The following is an 18,642-nucleotide window of genomic DNA, read 5'->3' on the forward strand; positions in this document are numbered from 1 at the left end:
TAATTCAGACACATTAAAGACTTGCATTGACCACGTACAGTATAGGCCCAAACACATGCTTTAATGAGCAGAATAATAGTCAAGTCATACTTTGTTAAAAAAAAAAAAAGCATGGGGTTACTGGCCCTACATGTATGAGATTCACTCATGGTGTACACAGGATGGCTATAGAAATAAATAAATCAAAAATAAATACATCCCACTGCAAGATCACATTGCATTTAAATTAGATAAGCGCTCCTAATAAACGTACAACAGAAGAAAGAAAAAAAAGTCTTAACCCTTTAAGACCGGGAACGCATCCGTGTCATTTTAAGATTTCTTTGGCTATTCAAAAATAGCAGATCTACAAGCTCGTACCGCGGCACAATCTGCTATTTTTTTTTTGTATCGTGAAAATGTGTGAAAATCTTTGAATATATATATATATTTTTTAAAGCCAACATTTTTAACTCTGTTACAACAAAATATTTTGAGATGGGGGGGGTCCACAGCCAAATGCATATGCTTTTTGAGAACCACTGATATTATAGCAACATACGTTATTTTCAAAAAACTGTTGTTTAGAAGACCAAAGAAATCCCAAAGATTACAGAGATGCGTTCCCGGTTCGAATCGGTTAAAGAAAACGGCCACAAAAAATATATATATCAGCAAGTGCAGTGTTTTTATGTACAAAAGATGGTTTACAAAAATGTACATCTGTAGGAGGTGGTGGGGGTGGTATAAGGGGGTGGGGCTTATCGTCTGGGGCGGGGCAGGGCTGTGGTGGGTGGAGCCAAAACAAAGCTACTTGGGACTAAAGAGGCAGAAGGTTCAAAGGTTCAACAGTCATGCAGGTTTCGGGGTTTTCTCATTTCTTTCTTTGGGTTGGGGGGATCCATTATGGATATGCCAACATTGTATGGCTGTAAATATGTCCCTCGCCCCCCCCCCCCTCCACCTCCAAAATATCAACACGTTTTAAGGTGCACTATTAGACAAAAATGTTGAAAAATAAAATAAACAAAAAACTAGGGATGCACCGATATGGAAATTCTTGGCCGATACCGATGTTTAAAATAACAATTTGGCCGATAGCCGATATTTGTTTATTTAGTTTTTGGTGTTATTATTTCCCCCTTGTGTGCAAGGGAAACAAATACATCTTCATTATAAGAAATAACTGTTCAGAATCTGCAGAAACACAACATAATTGCCTCATAATTCCTGTAACTTTAACCAGAAAAAAAAATTATAATCAAAAAACATTAACTTTTTTTCCCTTATTTTGCCGATACCGATGTTGACCGATAATGGCAAATATTTTCCGATACCGATACGCGGCCGATATATTGGTGCATCCCTACAAAAAAAAATCAATGCACATAGTGGAAGTTTTTCATAGTACAAATCACCGTGGCCACAACAAGTCCTCATTTGTCATTTTCTCCTATTCTAGAATTCTAGAATAATTCATAATTAAATAAGAATTCTGTCTTATTTACACCAACACCACATGAGATTTTTTTTCTTCAATGTTTTTTAACATCTGTCTCACACTTTGATAGAATTAGACATGGTATAGGGCAAACTAAGGGTCAAGTGCCTTGCTCAAGAGCACCTTGAGATTGGTGAATTAGGGAGTTGGGACACCCAGGAATATTTCTCAGTCATTCCCACTGTTTTAGTGTATTTCAAATGGTCAAATATTTGTTTTAACCCATTAAAAACCGGGAAAGCACACATTTTAGATTTTAGCGTTGGCTATAAAAAAAATAGCAAATAGCATAATTTTCAGACTTACAGGATATGTGGTGGTTGACCCTGACCGACGACGACGACGACGATAACCACAACAACAACAGCTCACAGGAGGTGACGGTGTAAATATGGCTTTCGTTCTTCGGCCTCGCAGCACATGACTCTCCAATGCTTTCATTTATATACTTGGTTAGCCTGTCGGTGTCCCTTTAATGTGTTAATATTCTATGCTCTGTCGATTAGCTGAATACGTACAGTAGGACCATGTCCCCAGGACTTTTTTTGTGTTATCCTTTTACTAAAGTGTTTTACTGCATCTCTGTGGTGTTTACTAATAAAGTATTAGTAGACAATCAATCAATCGATAGATCTGCTATTCTGCGGGACACCAGCATGCAACTAAGTACAAAGCAGGCTTTAACCCAAGCATTTGGGCAGACAATGAGCCAGCTAGACCGCAAAAAAATATCTCACCCTGCTCTCCCCAAAACATCATAATCCTCTGTATATATATTTCTCAACACAGTCAAATTCATAGGAGGTCTGCCAGTAACCGCCCTCCACCCCACCCCCCCTCCTGCTGCTAAAATGGTACAGTCCAAGAAGGGGCAGGCAAGGCACCCATATAAACGGAAATCCCCCTCCCCTCCCCTCCCCCTTCAAAGTGCAGTTTGTTTTGTGAAGAAGTGAAATTGTCCAGCACCAAAGAATGGATGATGAATGCATTGAACGCTCTCCTCTCCCCTGAATGTCTCTCCTACAGGGAGGAACGCTAGTTGTCCAGATGGCACAGAGAACTATAGTAAGGACCTCAACGTCCCATTTAAGAACCCTTATTTCACCTTATAAGTAACATTAATCTCCATTTAAGGGTCTTTAGTTCGTTTCCACTTGAAGACCCTTAAATGTTTTCATTCAAGGATCCGTAACGACCCCCTTTCAGGGATTTAGGTCCCAGACCTCCTTTAAGGAGACCTCGTTTCCCCCTTTTTTTTTTCAAAAGCACCTCGGTTCTCCCGTTATTTATTTTTTCCTCCTTTTCGGTCTCATAAAGTCTCTTCTAAAGTGTCACAGAAAAACAAAAGAACGGTCGCAGCAGACGCACGCAGCACGGCGGAACCAGCGCGAGATCATCTTCCCATTTTTTTTAAACACCTGAGCCCCATCGTCGACACCTGAGCCTGCCGCGTACCGCAATGCGATCCCTGATCGGAGTTTTGGCAGAACAGGTGATATAATGGGTGGGCAGGGGAGGGAGAGAGAGAAGGAGAGAGAGAGAGAGAGAGAAAGAAAGAAAGTGTAGAGCCACATAAGTGCAGGCATGCATGTGTTTTGTGCGTGTGCGCATAAGCGTGTCTAGGAATTTTCGACCGGGGCCCTCTCTCTGCGGTTTTCACGCACAGTGGAGCTGCTCCATCTAGTACACAGTGGTTTTCAACCCTTTTCATCACATCAAAGGTCCAATATTTATTCTGCATTTGCGCCACGGAAACCAGCGTTTGATGAGATTCATTAAGACTCTCAGACCCACAAGACTTAGAATATTTTGTCGTCGTTGCGTCGGACGATATTTTGTCCACAGTTGATGTTGGCACCAAATAGGAGAGATAACAGGCAAATGTTGATCAAAATAACAATTATTTAATTAAGTAATGCAGATGTTTAACAACGATTTAACGCTTGAGAGCGTAAAATGAAACCAAATGGACCCGTGAGGGTCCATTTGGTTTCATTTTACACTCTCAAGAGTTAAAGATCTATAAGGGTATATTTCGTCACCAACTCTCCATCATTTAGCTGGGGACCACCTGGAACCGCCTCGAGGACCACTGGTGGGCCCCCGGACCACTGGTTGAGAACCGCTGATCTAGCAGACAGGGAAAAGGGGAGTGGATTGTGTGTCATGGGGCGTGGTTACTCCCATTTTGGGGAGTGCGACCGACCGAACCCCAGGCAACAGGGGTGCGGTTACCGTTAACTCCAGTGTGGTTAAGACCATTTAAAACCCACATCTAATTAGGTTTGTGTGTAAATCCCGTTAAGGAGAAACGCAGCTAATCCTGCAGGTTAATCTTGTGGGCATGACTTAAAGCCATTCGGATGCGATTAGAAAACACACCGTGGGACGTAAAAAAACACACACACACACACACGGGGTTGGGTTTCGATCCATTTCGGACAGGTTAATTAAACCCGCATAGGTTTGTGGTCTATCCTATAGGGGATGTGTGGTTTACTCCCAGTCGTGGGGTCTGGTTATACCTAAGCCTGGGATCAGTAGCATTTTCGGGGTTTCTGATCTGGTTCAGGCGGCCCGGAACCGGCACAAGCCGGAACCGCGGGTGCCTGTGCGTCACCCCCAAAATAATTCCCCGCGATCAAGGGCATTTCAATTTTTAGGGCCTACCCGATAAAACCCTCGATGCGGCGTAGTTCAGCTTGTAGAAATAGTTTGTTTTGGTATGTGCATCCTTTATTCCAACTCGTAGCGACTGGCGAGACTAAACTAGTAGTTATACTCGATTTAGCATTGCAATGCTAACAGGGGGAACCAAAACGAAGCGGCGCCGAAAAAACAGAAACCACAGGGTTTTTTTCCTTCTTTTTTTTTTTCAGTAGGCGTGGCCTAGACCGGATCACACGGGCCATTTAATAACGAATACCAGGCTTTTCTCTGAGGTGGAAAGTCTGGTGACGCGAGGTTAGGTTATACCCATTTAAACCCAGTAGATTTGGGGGCTGGGATAACCAACCCCCTGTCTAGGGGAGGCATGTAAACCCAGGGTCAGAACGTGATTAGCCTGCCCTAGCCCGTCTGATATCTGGTCTAGAGGGGCGGGTTCACAATCTCCGGAGAAAAATTCCGTGGGATCCCATTGGTTCACCGATCTGTCCGTCCGTCCGTCAGCCCCCGCCCGCGCCCCTCCTCCTCCTCCCCCAATGTGCGGCATCGAGAGCCCCGACGTCACAACATTTGGAGCGACACCCACTGCACTCTGGTTGGTCGGGGGAAATGAAAGGTCGACTCCCACTTCCCATGCCAGGAATGTCAACAGCTTGGTCCAGGCTCTTATTTTTTTAGCAAAAAACGCGACGGAAAATAAAAGCCTGGAGATGGAGGCTAGAGCGTGATTGAACGTGGGCGTTCTGACCCAGTCAGGGCTGCGCTCAGGCCTCTCTAAGTGAGAGAGATGAATAAAGTGGTTTCAGATCCGTAGTGAGGGCCCCTGGTTGCCCCCCCCGGTGAGGGGCGCGGTGGAGCCGCAGTCATAGTCCACCTCCACCATGGCGTGGGGACCCCCCATCGATAGGCGGCTGCTGGGGTACGGACGGGCCTCCTCCATCTGTCTCTCGCGGAAGTTCTGGATGTAGCTCTGCAGGCGGAGGAGGAGGGAGAGGAAGGAGGAAAGGTTGGTATTCGGCGGTGGTGGAAGGAGTACTCACCTTTTTTTTACTTGAGTAAAAGTATCGATACCACAATGTAGAAATACTCCGTTTACAAGTAAAAGTCTGGTATTCGGAATTTACTTGCAAAAGTATTGACATCAAAATATACTTTAAGTACCAAAAGTAAAAGTGCTCATTATGCGGAATGTCCCATTTCAAGTTTTCAAAAATATATAAAAGTCTATTAAAAATAGCAGATATACAAGCTCACAACGTGTTGTGAGCTTGTAGATCGGCTATTTTCAAGTAGCCTATGTATAAAATAGGGCTAAAGTGGTTAATGTATGTTTTATAACGTAATCATTTATATCCGCAAAGTAACTAGTAACTCAAGTTTTCTAATAATTGTACTGGAGTAAAAGTACAATTATGTTGAGATGTAGTGGAGTAGAAGTAAAAGTATTGAAAATTGGAGATACTGTACTTCCACCACTGGTTTTTATCCTTGGTGATGCTATGACCGTATACCATAAAAAAAGACTACTATCGTGCTCTTTTTACATCACCAAATAAAAATCTAAATCAATCAAAGCGAGCAAACGAAGAAAACTACAAAAATGGCCAACGGCCGGCCGGCCGGCTGGCTCACCGGCGAGAGCACGTCCCCGTCGTAGCGGCGGATGGGGTTGGGCTTGCGGCGGTAGGCGGGCTCCGGCGCCTTGGCCTGGTGGTGCGACGTGGAGGCTCCGCCCTGCTTCTTCTTCTTCTTGTTGCGTCCGCTCCGGTCCTCCTTCTGTCTGATGCGCATCACCTGCATCCTCCTCTGCTGGCGACTGATGATTACTGCAGAGATCAAAGAGAAAACCATCGCTGTTACACTTACACACAACGTACAATACACACTTATAAGGTTGATTTATACTCAGTGGTGGAAAGTAACTAAGTACGTTTACTCAAGTACTGTACTTATTAAGTACAATTTTGAGGTACTTTTACCTTGCTGGAGTATTTCCAATTTTCAGTACTTTCACTTCTACTCCTCTACATCTCAAGAGGCAAATATTGTACTTTTACTCCATTAAAATTATTTAGAAACTTTACTTACTAGTGACTTTGCAGATATCAATTATTACATTATAAAACATACATTAACCACTTTAGCCCTTTTAGTCAAGCAAATTTTGAATTCTGGACTTTTACTTGTAACAGAGTATTTCTACAATGCAGTATTGATACTTTTACTTAAGTACTGCAACTGGGCTTCTTGTTTACTCTGTTACTTTTGGTATGACGCTCCGGTGATTTACTCTCCGTTAATAAACCTACACACACACACACACAGTAAAGTAGAAATACCCCAAAATTTTACCTAAGTACAGTACTTAAGAAAATCTACTTAGTTACTTTCCACCACTACACACACTAGGGCATTCACAACTAATGATTTTTACTCATTTGACCAAGTAGTAGTCGACTAGTCGAAATTTACATTTTTTTCTTCTTTATTTTTTTAGGGCGGGGCATTGTTTTAATGCTACTACTATATTACTATTATTATTATCCTCCTGCCCTTATTTTTATGGCGTTTTAAGGGAAGCGCTTCTGGCACAGCAGCACAGCACCACAGCAGCGTCTCCAAGGATCCCCATTGCCCAATAATAGGCTTTTATTGGACATACTTTTGACCCCCTTTTGATAAGAAATAAAGTCAGGAGGATAATAATAATAGTAAGATGGGCCATTACTATGGAATATTTTTTTTTTTAAAAAGCTTTTTTTTTTGTTTGTTTTTTCAACTATTCGACTAGTACCAACAAAGTCGACTACTAGTTGGTGAAAGCCCTAACACACACGCACGCACGCACGACGATGTGTGAACCAGCTCACAGCTTGCCTGGCTGACATGTCCTTGACTGGCCCGGTGCGTGCTGCTGTTTAGGAGTGTGATGTGTGTTGACAGAACCACACAGGCAGGGGGCCGGGGGGGGGGGGGGCAGATTATATGAAAACACAACACAACAACAACACAACACTACACACCCAGGGGGACCATCTCAACCTGCTCTCCCTGTCTATGTGTATCTGTGTGCGTTCAGTTCAGTTCAGTCCAGTCCAGTCCAGTTCAGTCCAGTCCAGTTCAGTTCGGCATGCGCTATAGAGACACACGGGGACTACAAATTTCACGCCCACTTTTGAGACAGCGCCGCTACTCGAGGTCCGTTAGAACGATGAACTGCAGCTGCCAATGCATTCCCTATGAGAGGATATGAAAGTTAGCCTACTTTTAAAATTATCCTGCATTAACTGAAGACGATATTGATTTAAATAAAAATGTTTCCAAATGTATGGAGTGTCTTTGTCAACATATCTTCTTGTTTTCTTAATAGTTGATGTGTTTCACATTTAATTTGCCACTTTAACGAGTTACCCATAATGTTAACACAGCAGAGGGTAGACAGCAGACGGGCATTTCTGTGACATCACTGTCTTTACGAGCGCCGAGCGCCAACCAAGCGTGGTTGTACCTACTGTAGAGGCAGGAGAGGCGGTCGCCTGCCCAACTAAGACCTCGCCTCCCCTAAAAAAAAAATAACCCGAAAATGTGTCATTGCGTGCTTAATGTCCTCAAAGTCACGCATCCAACAAGCTTTGAACTGAGCAGATTGGACCTTCTGTTCCAGAGATAATGACCAAAACCTATTGAAAACGGCCACTTTCGCCAGTTTTCTGGGTATTGAAAACCTCAAGGGATGCGTCCGTGACGTATCTACCATGCGACCACTTAAAGGGATACTTCACTTTCACATAAAATAAACATTAAAAAAAAATACTTAAAAAAAATGAAAGAAGTTATGGCAAAATAAAGGCCCCCTCACACATTAGTAGGACACTCTAATGCGTGAGGGGGCCATGAATTTTCCATTACTTTTTTCATTTATTTTTAATATATTTTTTAAATGTTTCCCCGGCCCTAAAGTGAAGTATCCCTTTAAACTATGGATCTCCGATGCTAGCGGTTTTGACATACTGATGGAGTATATTATAGTATATTGTGGGTAGTATATCGAGATGAAAGATATGGGACATTAAAAAGGACAAATTAAACAAATGGGACAGATTATTAGAACACAAAAAAAATCGCTACAGCCTCAGTAGTTAACCAGTGAAATGACGGTATTTTACAATGCCTCTCATAGAGATTGCATTGAGAGCTGCAGTTCATCGTTCTAACGGACCCCGAGTGTCAAAAGTGGGCGTGGATTTGTAGGCCTTCCGCTTTCGGCCGTGTGTCTCTATTGGCATGACAGTCAGGGTTGCCAGATCTGCTTATTATAATTTCCCCGCAAGATTTTATTTGAAAATAGCCGATCTACAAGCTCAAACGCGTCGCATCGCGACGCGTTGTGAGCTTGTAGATCTGCTATTTTCAAATAGCAGATGCATTATGTTTAAAGTGCTCATGTGGCCCACAGTCGCTTCTATTGGGCTTGTTTTCCTAGACCTGGTTCCTTGTTTCTCTCACAGAATCTGGCAACACTGATGACAGTCGAGGGCAATGTTACCTTTCATTTGCTCTCTCTCTCTCTCTCTCTCTCTCTGTGTGTGTGTCAGTGTGTGTCAGTGTGTGTGTGTGTGTGTGTGTGTGTGTGTGTGTGCGCGCGCGTGCGTGCGTGTGTGTGTGTGTGTGTGTGTTTGCTTGAGTAATGGTAAAAAAGTATTGGTATCAAAATATACTTATTAAAGTACAAATGTATAAAGTGTATACAAATCTTTTGAAAATAGCAGATCTACAAGCTCGCATTGTGAGCTTGCAGATCGGCTATTTTGAAATGTGTGCGTGTGCGTGCGTGCGTTTCATCTCTGTGATAACCCAGACATCTTTACATCTTGGACAGCTAATACACCAGATGTTGTGGTTGATGAATAGTCCAGAGAAGTGTCTGTATTAGACAGACCTGATGGAGTGATGGATTGGACTGAGAGATGACAAACGGAGGAGTAGAGGATATGAAGATGAATAGATGAGGAAAAAGGAGGCAAACAGAGAGGAGAGATGAATTGACGGATGGACAAGACGAGACTGTCATCAACAGAAAGGAAGGATTGCAGTTTAATGACATCACTTCCATTCACCGAAAAGAGAGAAGTCCTGTCTGGGTGTCTGAGTGGATACGTGTACGTGCCTGTTGGCACATCCAGGCTCCCAAACGTTTGCACGTGCATCGGCTGAGTGTGTGTGTGTGTGTGTGTGTGTGTGTGCGTGCGTGCGTGTGTGCGTGTGTGTGTGCGTGTGGAAACACAAACAAATAGAGAGACAAAAGACATTCTATCTGGAAAGTGCTGGGGGTTGTGGCAGTGGCTGTCAGGAGGTGAATTTGATCATTAATTCCAGGCTCCAATACTCACTGAACTACAATGTATAGGTGGTAGATTGGGAAGAACGATCCTACGCGCGCCATGTTTTCGAGCTTGTGGATCTGCTACTTTTGATGCTTTTGTGTGACACTGTAGTATATGATCAAGTAGGGCGTTGAATTACGAATAAACATAAAAAAGTTAGAATACAAAACAGCAGTAAAATAAAATTGGGGACAATTCGGTCCCTTTGCCGTATCCCAATCAACTGGTTTTATTGTCGAAAACGTGTGCCACACACACACACACACCACACCACACACACACACACACACACACACACACACACACACACACACACACACACACACAGTCAACTTTCCTCAGAAATGATATTCGAATATTGGTCTTAAAAATGTGCAGATATTCAATATTCGAATATTATTATTATTACTATAATAAAAAAATATTTTCCAAATATTTTCCCAAATGTTATTTTTTTTGAATTTTTTGACAGAAACAGTACAAAAAACTCCAATAGATGCAATAAAACATATCTTTTGTTTGTTTTTATAACTTCATACGTCGTTTTTTGTATTGTCCCTGTCAAATAAACATAAAAAAAAAAAAACTTTTCAATGTTTTTGTTTTAAATTCAAATATCAATTTTCATATTCGAATATACATATTTTCCCAATATTCGAATAATATTCGAATATCGAATATTCGTTTGACAGCCCTAACACACACACACACACACACACACACCTCAACTCTAAAACTCACCCTTGGTGTGGGAGTAGCCCTCGGCCGTCACCTTCCACTGCACGGCCACGCCGAGCAGCGTGAGCGCGGGCCAGACGGCCAGCACCGTCCACGTCACCCAGCAGACGGGCGCGAGGCGCGCCGCCGCCTTCACCCGCTCGTACATGTAGAGCACCAGGGCGAACAGCTCCAGGAAGTAGTCCAGCGCCACCGTGATGACCGCCGCGCCGAACGCCGCCGTGGACAGCGTGACGAACAGCCGCGGCCACTGCAGCGTCAGCACGGCGAACAGCATGCCCAGGCCCAGCAGCACGCCCAGGGGCACCTGGTGGTGACGATGGGGGAAACGTGTGTGTGTGTGTTAGGGCCGTCAACATTCCTCAGAAATGATATTTGAATAATGATCTTAACCCTTTAAGACCTGAGACGATTCTTAAAAATGTTTTATAAATCCTAACAGTTTTTTGAAAAAAAAATAAAAAATAAAATCAAGATTTTTCAAAAATAGCAGATCTACAAGCTCATAGCGCGGCACTCGGTGCCGCGCTATGAGCTTGTATATCTGCTATTTTTGAATAGCAAAAGAAATCTAAAGTGACACAGATGCGTTCCAGGTATTAATGGGTTAAAAATGTGCAGATATTCGAATATATTCAAATATTATTATTATGATAATAAAAAAATATATTATTTTTTTGACAGAAACGGTACAAAAAAAAAGAAAAACATTTTTTTTCTTTTTCCCGAATATTAATGTTCATATTCGAATATACATATTTTCTGAATATTCGAATAATATTCGAATATCGAATATTCGTTTGACAGCCCTAGTGTGTGTGTGTGTGTTAGAAGTGTGCATTGGCATTGCCCTCACGATTCAATTCGATTACGACTAGGCTTGTCACAATTATTACATAATCGTCTAATCGCAATTATTTTATATAATCGCAATTACTTTTGCATAATCGTCATAATCAATTCCACGTTAAAAAATGTCATATATTAAAAAAAAAAAAAAAAAAAAAAAGTGGAAATAGCAGATCTATAAGCTCAAACTTTTGAGCTTATAGATCGGCTATTTCCACTATTAATGTTTATTTTTTAAGTCTAACGTAATTGAATATGTGTTATTTGTCATATCTGCCCTGTGCAACTTTTATTTCCGAAAGCTAAAAGCCAAACAGAAATGTAAAATTTGTATTCATAATGTTCCATTCATTTTCAACGACAGAAACACAATTAAATCGTTAATCGAACAGAGTATGTCTACATTGCAGTATTGATACTTTCACTTAAATAAAAAGTGTGCAAGCACTTTTTTCTAGCCTGGTAAACCTTCCCTCCGCAAATCTCATTTCTATTTGATTCCAGGAGTGAGTCTGGCCTGATTGCCCATTGTGGGGGTTTCTAGTGGAATTACCAACTAACCGAGCCTATCAGCGTCGTCGCACATCGTTCTGTGATTGACAGCGACAGTTGGCCAATCAGGTGGCGAGTTCGAGTGAGCCCGAATGGCACCGAGTGCAGCCTGAATGCAGCCGACAAAACACGAACGGCAGCCATCTTTTCTGTCCGCTATATTCTCCGCTATTTTTTTTACTTCAAAAAGCTCTCTAACTTCTATTTTGAGGCACGGAATTTACTTATAAGATATCGTTTGGATAGAATTTAGTTGTTTAACTTCATATATGTGGTCAATTAATCATGACAGAGTCTATTTAAAAATAAAAATGTAGAGAACCGGTAGGGGCGGGCAGTGACACCCATGTATCCGAATAAGGCAACCCATTTTGGGCATGGCCGTCTCAAAAGTCCCGTTGCGTCACATTAGACTGGTGAACTGCTGATTGGCTGAAGGGGAAAAACGATCATTGGCTGAAGGGGTTGTCAGTCAACGGTATTACTCCCGCCCAACTCCAGCCCACAGCCAATATTGCAGAAAGGCGGATCAGGCCAGACTCACTCCTGGAATCAAATAGAAATGAGATTTCCGGAGGGAGGGTTTACCAGGCAAACTTTTTTCCACCACCGATAATAAACGGCGAACGAAAACAAAATAAAAAGTGTCATACGCACCCACACGGAGCGCGGCGGGCTGCCCGACAGCTCCTCCATGCCCACGAGGCAGGCCAGCGCGCACAGCAGGCCCAGCAGCACGCCCACCATGAAGAGGCCCACGCTGCGCACCAGCATGGTGACCAGGCCGCACAGCGTGCCCACGCCCAGCCCCACGCCCGCCGCCGCCTCGGCGCTCAGCTGGGCGTCCAGCACGCGCTCCTTGTAGCACAGCGTGAAGATGACCACCGAGCCGAACATCAGGCCCGTCAGGAAGAGCACCGCCTTGAAGCAGCGGTAGCCTGGCACGGGACGAGAGAAGAAGAGAAGAGTTAAGTAAAAAAAGTATCAATACCGCAATGTAGAAGTACTCTGTTGCAAAGTTTAAAAAAAAGGCCTGTGTTTAAAATGTCACTTGAGTAAAAGTACAACAGTATTGGCATCAACATGTACTTAAAGTACCAAAAACCGCGTTGTGAGCTTGTAGATCTGCTATTTTCAAGTAGCCTATACTGTATATAAAATAGGGCTAAAGTGCTTAATGTATGTTTTATAATATAATAATTTATATCTGCAATGTAACTAGTAACTAAAGTTTTCAAATAATTGTAGTGGAGTAAAAGTACACTATTTGCCTCTGAGATGTAGTGGAGTAGAAGTAAAAGTATTGAACATTGGAAATACTCCAGTAGAGTGAAAGTACCTCAAAATTGTATTTAAGTACAGTACTTGAGTACATGCACTTAGTTACTTTACACCACTGGATGTAGGAGATGAGATGACGATACTTTTAGACTAGCCTAGCATGGCCAGACTAATATCACTGCGAGGCTTCTTTTCTTTTTTTCAATGGCATATTCGTCTGAAACCAGGCTAAGTTTAGACCAGGGCAGTGGTGGGAAAAGTACTTGCATATTTTACTTAAGTAAAAGTATCAATACCGCAACGTAGAAATACGAGTAAAAGTCCGGAATTCTAAATTTACTTGAGTAAAAGTACAAAAGTATTGGTTTAAAATGTACTTAAAAGTATCAAAAGTATAAAGTATACTCATTATGCAGAATGTCCCATTTAACAAGTTTTCAAATGTATAAAAATCATTTGGAAATAGCCGATCTACAAGCTCACAATGCGTTGCATCGTGACCTATTGTGAGCTTGTAGATCGGCTATTTTCAAATGGCCGAAATGCATATAGGGCTGAAGTGGTTAATGTATGTTTTGTAATAATAATCTAAATCTACAAAGTAACTAGTAACTAACGTTTTCAAATAATTGTAGTGGAGTAAAAGTACAACATTTGCTTCTGAGATGTCAAAATTGAGTACATAAAAAAATAATAAGTACATTACTTAAGTAAATGTACTTACTTTCCACTACTGGACCAGGGGTCTTCAACAGGGGGTCTGGGACCCCTAGGGGGTCCTCAGAGTTACTAAAGGGGGGGCCTCCAAATCTTTGTCTAATTGGAACCGTTTTGTTTTTGTTTTTACATTAACCACATGACCTCTATTATCCCTATTCTGGGGAGAACTATAGCCAAAAAATAGCAGACCTAGCAAGATCACAACGAGGCGTTGTGAGCTTATAGATCAGCTATTTTCGGAGAGTTGGTGTGTAGAGGGAAAAAGAGCATACAGAGTACAGAGCCAAAGGTCACGTTTACTAAGTATTGAGGGTTTAAGTGGTTTAAATGTCTGAAAATACACATTAACATGAATCCAACATATCAATAGACACAGGGAACAGTAGTAGCATACAACACAACATACAGTTAAGAGAATGCATAGAATCTCCAAGATATAGGAGGAGAGGAGAGGTTATTTTTCTTCAACAGAAGCCCCATCTATACTTTGTCTGTGCCGTGTGCACGTCACATTCCTCTGTGAGTCCGGTTACAGCAGAGCAGTGTTGATTTCGTCGACTAAAACTATGACGAAAAATGTCCGTCGACTACCTTTTTTCACAGACGAAAACTAAATAAAAACGGGAAAAAAAAACGATTCTATGATGACTAAAACTAAGACTAAATATATTGAGAAGAGATCCAGTAGAACTAAAAGACAAGTCATTTTATGTTTGGTTGTGCTCGGGTGTTGCGCTCTGAAAATAGCCGATCTACAAGCTCACAACGCGTCGCAGCGCGACGCGTTGTGAGCTTGTAGATCGGCTATTTTCAGCACGCAACCAAGTGTAAAATCAGCCAATACGACGCCATCAAGGCACCGCCAAAATACATTTTAGTCGACTAAATCAACTATAGATTTAGTCGACTATAATCTTATGATATTTAGTCGACTAAAACTAGACAAAAACTAAAACATTTCAGATGACTAAAATATGACTAAAACAAAATGGAATTTTAGTCAAAAGACTATGACTGAAACTAAATCAAAAGTTGCTGTCAAAATCAACACTGGAGCAGAGAATATATTTGGCATTGGAAAGCCATAGGAGGAAAAGAGGATAAGCGAGAGAGTGAGAAAAACAGCAGAGCTAAAGGAGGATGCGAGACAAGAGGGTTTGACAAGGCGAAGAGAGCGAGAGAACAACAGAAGAGGGAGAGAGAGACATTGATAGATGGAGGTGGGAAGGTGTTTAACCCATTCAATCCGGGCAGGGACGCATCTGTGTCAATTTTAGATTTCTTTGGCTATTCAAAAATAGCAGATATACAAGCTCATAGCGCGGCACCGAGTGATATATCTGCAACCAAAAAAAAAATCGTGGAAACTTTGTGCAAATCTTTGAATATATGTTTTAAAACTAAAATTTTGAACTCCGAGCTGTGCTTCTGGGGGTCCCTGGAAAAACATATTTTGAGATGGGGGTCCGCGGACAAATATAATTTTGGGTGGTCATTGACATGGAAAAGTTTGAGAACCGCTCATACGGCAACATACGTTTGTCAGAATTTAGAAGACATTTGTAGAATTCCCAGAAGCAAAGATTTGAGTTACAAATGTTTGCTTTAAAAACAAATATATTTATATATATATATATATTCAAAGATTTGCAAACATTTTCACGACTTTAAAAAAATAGCAGATCTACAAGCTCTTAGCTTGTAGCACTCGGTGCCGCGCTAAGAGCTTGTACTGTATATCTGCTATTTTTGAATAGCCAAAGAAATCTAAAAATGACACAGATTCTTTCCCGGTCTAAAATGGGTTAACAGGTTGACAACAGGACAGACAGACTGCAGGTGTAGAGGTGAGACAAGAGACCACACAATGTGGGAAGGACAGATATCCGCGGTGCATGAAAGAACAGAGAGGGGGCGCGGAGCAGATGTAGAGACATGATTGATGAAAATAAAACAGAGAGAAAGAGAAATAGTTTTAAAAATGACATGAGAGATGAAGAAGACACAGAGTTGTACTGTGCAGTACGCAGAGAGTTTAGTACAAGGGCAAGAACATTAGGCTAGAGACTGACAGAAAGAGAGATTAAGAGAGAGATAAGAGTATGAGTATAATGTGAAACGTACCCCCCTAAATTACTCAATTATCAATATATTTAGCCATAGATTTAGTCATCGTAGCTTGGTTTTTATTTAGTTTTCGTCAGTGAAAAAAAGTAGTTGACGAAAATATTATCGTCATAGTTTTAATCGACGAAATCAACAATTCAGCGTAGCGATAGTTCATGTAGACACGGAAGGCAGGAGATTATGCTACATTCAACAAGCTTATTCATACGTACTCCCACAATCAGTATGTTCAACCTCACGTCATTCTCATTTGCTACAAACTAACTCACACACGCCCTCATACCCATAGTGCATCTCAGGCGGTTCATTTAACCAGCCTTGTTCACTGTTCATTCTATGTGCTTAGCTGTTTCAGCTGGTTGTGGTTTTCAAATTCCCTCCACCTCCCCGGCCTCCTCCCTGTGGCATGTACTTCATGTTAATAGGTTGATTCTGTGGATTGTACTGTGGTTCTATGGATTGTACAGGATGATTCCGTGGGTTATACTGTGGTTCTATGGATTGTACTCATTTATGATGTGGTAAATTAATTATGCATTGAGGTTCAATGTTATGTTTATGTAAACTGTATTTTATGCTCTGCTCGGGGGGGTTTGTGATTTCAGATCTGTTGTCCTGCTTGCGCAGGTAATCTGTAATATCACATGAGCAGAGTCACACCGCCAAATCTGAATGCAATATGGTTATATGGTTTTGGTTATTCCTGAGCTGAAGTGTCTAAATGAACTGAGACACACACACACACACACACACACACACACACACACACACACACACACAAACTCACCGAAGAAGCAGTAGATGACTCCGAACAGGCAGCACATGGAGCAGACCACGGACGGCACCACTTCGTAGCGCCGGCCCGAGTCCTCGCAGCCGTCCAGCCGCTCGCGCAGCAACTCCTGGCTGGTGGGAGAGGCCATGGCCAGGGCCAACGTCTCCACCGTGGAGGAGGTCATGGTGGAGAGAGAGAGAGGACAGGCAGGAAGAGGAGAGAGGAGGAGGAGATAGAGAGAGGAGGGGAGGGAGATAGAGAGAGAATGAGGCAGGGAGAGGGGATGGGGGTGAGGGGGGGGGGGGGGGCTAGGGGACGCTATGGGGCGACGTCCAACCACGAGGACATACCTGTTGGAGGGAGAGAGAAGGAGAGAAAAAGAGAGAGAGAGGTTTGAGAACGTTAGGTTTCTGGTATATTATTTATAGACATCCGATTCCAGTGTGATTCATGACTAGAGAAAGAAACACAGAGAGAGAGAGAGACACACACACACACATACAGAGAGAAAGAGAGCGAGACAGAGACACGGAGAGAGAGAGAGAGAGAGAGAGAGAGAGAGAGAGAGAGAGAGAGAGAGAGAGAGAGAGAGACACACACACACACACACACACACACACAGAGAAAGAGAGCGAGACAGAGACAGAGAGGGAGAGAGAGACACAGAAAGACAGATACAGAGACACACACAGAGAGACCGCGAGACACAGAGAGAGACAGCGAGACACAGAGAGAGACAGCGAGACACAGAAGGAGAAACAGAGAGATACAGCGAGACAGAAAGAGAGATACAGAGAGACAGACACACACAGAGAAGAGACAGAGAGAGATGCAACGTAAAGTGAGTTAGATGGATGGTGGACTGAATCACGTTAAGCCATAATAGAACTGAAAACCCTACAATCAAACAGTAATAAAAATTATTTCACTTTATCCCCAGAGTTCTGGATCTGATTCTAGATTCTATTTTAGCCATACATATAAGTTTGTCAGACAACTCTTGAGGTCCTTACACACTGGGGCGATTTTTTTTGCAAATAATACGTTTAAAAAAAAAAAAAAAAAAAGCAAAATGCAAGCTTACATGGAGCGAAAAAGCGAAGCGAAAAAGCGTCTTTTAATTATTCGGAACGAGTCCGAATTTTGCGTATATTCGCATATTCGCCGGTGTGTAACCGCCTTTAGGATTTAGAACAGTGGTTCTCAAACATAGCAGGGAGGGGTCCACGGCCAAATACATATCATTTTGGGAGTCCTTAGTTGGCACGAAAAAGTTTGAGAACTACAGATTTAGAAGGCATTTGCAGAATCGGCCTTGAAAGGATTTTGTGTCAACGTGCACAACTGCGCTATTAGTCACATGAAAAGTCGGTTTGGTGTCAAGTCAGGCCTACTGGTATTGGTGATAGAAATGTTGATCACATTATCAATCAGCACTCTACTCGGGGGAGGATTACAGCGCAGCTGAGAGAAAGTAAAAACAAAAAAAAAAGGGTATTTTGTAGGGCTCCCCGTGGGGAAATTACGTCTCTGCCTTTGACTCGCGCTATTAAAAGCATTTGACCCATCCTATTAAAAGCGGTGCGCAGCCCCAGAGGGCACAGGGGGAGACATTAGAGAGGAGGCTCGTCTGATTTAGACAGGGACGTCTCTCTCGACACAAAGCTTGAGTAGCCCTGGGATCAAACCAGGTACCTTTCCCATTTCCCAGATGGCCGCTCTGACTCCTCCCTGAGCCACACTGCTGCCAAGTACAAGAGACGTGACCTTTTTCCTGAACGAGCCATGCATTTCACCTCATTTAAACCCATACACGTTCAGCGTCCTTACTTTAAAAAAAAAAAAGTACAGTACCTGGTGATGATAAATAACCACTACAACTACCTCGGTTCAGTCCAGAGTTTTCCCACTGTGGGGCAAGTGGGGCATCCCGGGTTGAGAAGCTGGCTCTTCAAAACTAGCAGATGTACAAGCTCATAGCGAGCTTGTATATCTGCCATTTTTTGCTAAATCTTGACAATTTTGTGCAAGTCTTTCAATATATATATTCTTTTAACCCTTTGAGACCT

The 18,642-nt window shown here is 42.4% G+C and overlaps 1 protein-coding gene across 2 annotated transcripts in view; it reads right to left on the reverse strand.

Moving 5' to 3' along the window:
* Window positions 1-3,512: 3,512 nt before the first annotated feature.
* LOC308080707 (transmembrane protein 198-like) overlaps window positions 3,513-18,642 on the reverse strand; it is a 55,294-nt gene continuing 40,164 nt past the window's right edge. The window contains exons 2-6 of one of the 2 annotated variants that reach the window (XM_080422655.1): window positions 16,586-16,923; window positions 12,328-12,608; window positions 10,273-10,576; window positions 5,780-5,973; window positions 3,513-5,117 (exon numbers count right to left, since the gene is read on the reverse strand). In XM_080422655.1, the coding sequence (XP_080278781.1) occupies window positions 4,950-5,117; window positions 5,780-5,973; window positions 10,273-10,576; window positions 12,328-12,608; window positions 16,586-16,757 (1,119 nt within the window). In that variant the 5' untranslated portion in view covers window positions 16,758-16,923 and the 3' untranslated portion in view covers window positions 3,513-4,949. The remainder of the gene's footprint in view (window positions 5,118-5,779; window positions 5,974-10,272; window positions 10,577-12,327; window positions 12,609-16,585; window positions 16,924-18,642) is intronic. The other variant, XM_080422656.1, reaches the window with a different exon arrangement.

This window comes from Gymnoscopelus braueri (assembly GCF_963280865.1).
Source record: "Gymnoscopelus braueri genome assembly, chromosome: 24".
In the NCBI taxonomy this organism is placed as follows: domain Eukaryota; kingdom Metazoa; phylum Chordata; class Actinopteri; order Myctophiformes; family Myctophidae; genus Gymnoscopelus; species Gymnoscopelus braueri.